Raw genomic sequence first — 5,285 nt, 5'->3', positions numbered from 1 at the left:
CCCTCTTCCTCTTTGCCTTCTTTCATGTTGCTCAGGTCAATCATTTCCGAATCAGGCTGCACCTTCCATGGAATAAAACTGTATTAATAGAAACCACGAGGACTTTCTCCGTTTCCAGTTTTCCATCCCCCAACTGAAACAATAATTGGTTTCTGCTTAAAGACATCCAGGCAACATTTTTCACTCACTCACTCACTCACTCAATTTCGGGAAAGAAAACTTATGCTAGGCAAAGAAATAAAACCATCCACCGATTTTGGCCATAGTGTCTTGGTTTCAAGAAAAAGCTCTTTCAGACTTCCTTATTCTACTCTATTAGCTTTTAGTAGCAATGAAAGGAGGGAGGGAGGGAGGCGGGAAGGAAAAGGAACAAAGAAAGGAAAGGGGAAGAGAGAAGAAAATCAGTATAAAGGCTTCTCAAATTAAATCCTGATTAAACCATTTCAAGCTCTAAAAACCATTGCCTAACAAAGGGGTCCTTGACTTACAACCATAACTGAGCCTGGAATTACATGACATGACATTAATTACAGTCGTAGGTAAGGCCACCTGATTTTATGACATTTTTTGGCCAACCTTTTTTGACAACTCTTCTGAGTGTATCTCCGGAACTTTTGCGCTCACCACTTCCTAAAGTGGATCACACAACAGTGCGGGATCGGGTGGGGAGGGGGGAGGGTGAGGGTGAGGGAAATGGGACCATGATTCCTACCTGTGAATCATCCTTGGGCGGTGGGGAGCCCCGATTCTTGTTATCTTCCGTTATCTTTTTCTCGCTGTCTTTCACCTCCTGACAATTGTGTCCCTCGTTCTCCCTTTCTTTGCTAAGGTTTACGAGACTGTCCTAAAGAAAGGAAAAAAATAAATAAATCCCAGGAGGATTGCAAGAAATATTTCAGCTTCTGTAAACTTTACGTTGTAGGTTTTGGCATTTAGATCCAGGCGGTGCTTCTTTCCTCTTTTTCTTCTAACGCAGCGGTTCTCAACCTATGGGTCGTGACCCCATTTGGGGTTGATCGTCCATTTCACGGGGGTCACCAAGCAAGGCTGTCCGCCATTTTTTCCCCCTTTTCCGGCGGGTGCCTTACCTCCCTTGGGCTGGGCCAGCTGGTGGTCGGCTTGCTCCGTCTCTGCCGCTTGCCAGCTACGCCTTGGCCGGCGCAGGGGGTGGAACCACGCATGTGCGGTGCTCCCGGGCAGGGAAAGTCCTCGACTTACGACCGGTTGGGTAGTCCTCGACTTACAACCGGTTTAGTCCTCGACTTACGACCGGTTTAGTCCTCGACTTACGACCGGTTGGGGGTCGCGGCATTAAAAAGGTTGAGAACCACTGTTCTAACGCATCTATCGATGGTTTATTCTACAGTTCTTTCCCCATTTCAAGTTTTTGTACTGAGCGAAGGATGCCGTTTGAATTTTGCTTTCCCAGCACAGCCATTTTTTAACTTGACTATTCCAGTAAATAAAATTAAACGCTTCTATTCAGCTGAATAAAACCAAATTGTAAATACAACCCTGTTTGGCATCGTGGACACCAATAACGTGGTTTGTTTGAACTGGCTTTGTACAAGCAGCAAATCCAGCCCTTAGGCCTCATAAACCACGGTTTACGGCTGTGTGCACACTCAAGTCATGGCGATTCATTCAGTAAAACTCATTTGAGCGTGTGATCCAATCCCAACGTTCGGAAATTATTCAATGATTATCTCTGGCCTAAGTGGCCAGTTTTCCCATTAAGGTGACTTCTTATTGGGATCAAAGATTGTCTTCATGCAATTGCTGATCTGTGCCTCTTTTCCAAAAAGAGTGGATGCAAAAGATTTGCTCTTTTCAAGATTGGGGCAGAGAATAATCTGGGATGTAAAAAGCTGCACTGGGCTCTAAAGCTGGGGGGGGGGGGGGGGGGGGGGGGGGGGGGGGAAGGAGGCCATGCCCAGTATTACTTGCCACTTAAAATGAGCAGTGCAAAAAAAAAGCACTGTTTGTTGGCAAGATCCGTTGTAAACCTTGAGCTGTGGTGGAGCAGTGGTTAGAAGGCAGTACTGTGTAGGCTACTGCTGCTGCCAGCAGTTCGGCAGTTCGATTCTCACTGGCTCAAGGTTGACTCAGCCTTCCATCCTTCCGAGGTCGGTAAAATGAGGACCCAGATAATAATAATAATAATAATAATAATAATAATAATAATAATAATAATAATAATAATAATAATAATAATAATAATAATAATAATAATAATAATATATCTGTAATACCATCAAACATCCACATCTGCCTATCCCAGGTCCTGGGTAAGGACTCGATAGGTAGACAAAATGCCAAATCCAGTCTGAACATCTGGCTGACTGTGCGATGATCCATAATAATAATAATAATAATAATAATAATAATAATAATAATAATAATAATAATAATAATAATAATAATAATAATAAGAAGAAGAAGAAGAAGAAGAAGAAGAAGAAGAAGAAGAAGAAGAAGAAGAAGAAGAAGAAGAAGAAGAAGAAGAAGAAGAAGAAGAAGAAGAAGAAGAAGAAGAAGTTGGAAGGGACCTTGTAGGTCATCTAGTTCAACCCCCTGCTCAGGCAGGAAACCCTATACCCGTAATGGCGAACCTATGGCACACGTGCCACAGGTGGCATGGAGAGCCCTCTCTGTGGGCACGTGCACCATCACCCCAGTCCTAGGCCTTCAGCTGGGTTTTATAAAACCTTTTCGTTTTAGGCCTCCGCTGCCATGTGCAAAAAAAAAAAAAAAAAGGTTCAATCAACCAATTTCAACTTCTCGTGGGAAAAAAAAAGATCTCGCAAAGTTGGAATTGATTGAACTTTTTAGTCCCACCCAGTCTGCCGTTACCACTGCAGCCACACCCACCCAATGGGCCGCGCCCACCCGGCACTCGGCGATACATAAATGGGTTTTGGGTTGCACTTTGGGCACTCGGTCTCTAAAAGGTTCGCCATCACTGCCCTATACCATTTCAGACATCTGTAAGAAGGCAAGATTGATTTCTTAAATTTTTATCTTTTTCATTTCCATGAAATATGCCCAAGAGGTCTGACTGCAATAAAATGCAATAAAAGATGCACCATTCGCATGACCTAATAAGATAANGTCCACGAGTCATAAAAGAGCCAAGGTTGCCCAACCCTGGACCAGACAGTCACTTGTCTGAGATGGTATAGGTCAGGGGTAGGCAACCTCGGCTCTTTTATGACTCGTGGACTTCAACTCCCAGAATTCCTGAGCCAGCCTGGCTCAGCTTGGAAACCTCTCCCTTTCCCCTCAGCGTGGCTGGCTCAGGAATTCTGGGGGTTGAAGTCCACAAGTCATAAAAGGGCCAAGGTGGCCCACCTCTGCGCTAAATGAATGGTTGTAAATTGAGGACTATGTGTAGTTTCTTTCTTCCTCTTCCTCCTTCTGCCAAGAAGGAAACATCACCCCCATCCAAAACTGGCAAGGAAAGCTACGACATTTAAACAGGCAGCATCCTAATTCTTAGCCCCTGACAGAAAACCCGGCAGAAATGCCACAAACAAAGCGATTAAAAAAAAAACCACCTCCAATTCTTACCTGCTCCCAATATTTCCAGACTCCTAAGGGAGAAGAAAGACATAATTATACAGGTGGAAAAATCTACTTAGGAAGTCCTGCAAAACTAAGCGCCCGTGGAACTATTTCACTGGCACAGAATATTGCAGCAGTAACAATTTCTTTCCTTTTGAGTTTTAATGTCAGTTAAAGTTCATTTCTTTTATGTCTTTTTAGCTTTAAAATTTGAACGAAACCAGGAGCAACAAAATTTAATGTAACCTGCACAAAAAATATTCCTGTTGGCCAATTTTTCCGTAACTTGGCTGGCAGGTAGCCTTTGGTATAACTACAGCTGTATTTTTGCTCAGAGAACAAAAAATGAGAAAGCAAAGAGTTTGGTTCAATTCCCCCTGCCCTGTGTGGAATAACATTGAACAAAATATACTTAGTTTTGGCTGTATTCAAGGCAATATTCCAGAAATCGGTGTTTTTTTTGTTTTTGTTTTTAAAATTTGAATCAACCTTATTTGTCCGAAATGGTATAGGCAGGATTTCCTGCCTGAGCAGGGGGTTGGACTAGATGACCTCCAAGGTCCCTTCCTACTTTATTATTATTATTATTATTATTATGATGATGATGATGATGATGATGATGATGATGATGATGATGTTGAGGTCAGATGGGATAATAATAATAATAATAATAATAATAATAATAATCATCATCATCATCATCATCATCTATATAAATAAAAATGTAAATGTTCGTTTGTTCAAAATCTTAAATCTCCGAAGGTTCTTCACCAATTGCTTTGAAATTTTGACACAACGTTGCATTCGAATACGCGCGTTTTTATATACCTATATTATATAGATGTCACACCTGTGACAGGTAAAAACATGTTTTTAAAAAACAGCGCCATCTGTTGGACGTAAAAGCAACACACGCTTTTACCAGACTGAGCCACAGCAACGCGTGGCTGGGTACAGCTAGTAATAATAATAATAATAATAATAATAATAATAATAATAATAATAATAATAATAACAACAACAACAACAACAATAATAACAATAATAACAATAATAACAATAATAATAATAAAGTTGGAAGGTACCTTGGAGGTCATCTAGTCCAACCCCCTGCTCAGGCAGGAAACCCTATACCAGTGGTGGCAAACCTTTTAGAGACCGAGTGCCTGAACTGCAACCCAAAACCCACTTACGCTGGGTGGGCATGGCCTCTGCCGCCCGGATCTATGCCTCCAGAGCGATTTCGCGCCCCCCACGGCCAAGAGAGAGCAAGAGCGCACGTGGAGGCGCGGAGGGGAGCAGCCTGGCCCGGCCTCCCTCTGGGGCGATGGCGCGTGTGCCCACAGGGATGGCTCCGCGTGCCGCCTGTGGCACCCGTGCCATAGGTTTGCCACCACGGCCCTATACCATAGGCTGTCCAGTCTCTTCTTAAAAACTTCCAGTGTTGGAGCATTCACAGCTTCTGGAGGCAGGTTGTTCCACTGGTTAATTATCTGCAGAAGATTGGCAGACAGCTTCAATACCATAGAAATGTATAATAATAATAATAATAATAATAATAATAATAATAATAATAATAAGAAGAAGAAGAAGAAGAAGGAGGAGGAGGAGGAGGAGGAGGAGGAGGAGGAGGAGGAGGAGGAAGAGGAGGAGGAGAAGAAGAAGAAGAAGAAGAAGAAGAAGAAGAAGAAGAAGAAGAAGAAGAAGAAGAAGAAGAGAAG

At 42.7% G+C, this 5,285-nt stretch overlaps 1 protein-coding gene across 1 annotated transcript in view; it reads right to left on the bottom strand.

Annotated features, from left to right (window-relative positions):
* Positions 1 to 5,285, bottom strand: part of LOC107297479 (zinc finger protein 271-like) — a gene marked incomplete at its 5' end in the record, with an annotated part of 25,526 nt that overhangs the window by 7,056 nt on the left and 13,185 nt on the right. Inside the window, one exon of the mRNA XM_029286326.1 lies at positions 3,571 to 3,593. Within this exon, the coding sequence (XP_029142159.1) occupies positions 3,571 to 3,593 (23 nt within the window). The remainder of the gene's footprint in view (positions 1 to 3,570; positions 3,594 to 5,285) is intronic.

Source organism: Protobothrops mucrosquamatus, unplaced genomic scaffold, assembly GCF_001527695.2.
Source record: "Protobothrops mucrosquamatus isolate PMUCROS unplaced genomic scaffold, P.Mucros_1.0 scaffold3330, whole genome shotgun sequence".
NCBI lineage: Eukaryota > Metazoa > Chordata > Lepidosauria > Squamata > Viperidae > Protobothrops > Protobothrops mucrosquamatus.
This window is presented reverse-complemented; position numbering and strand designations above follow the sequence as displayed.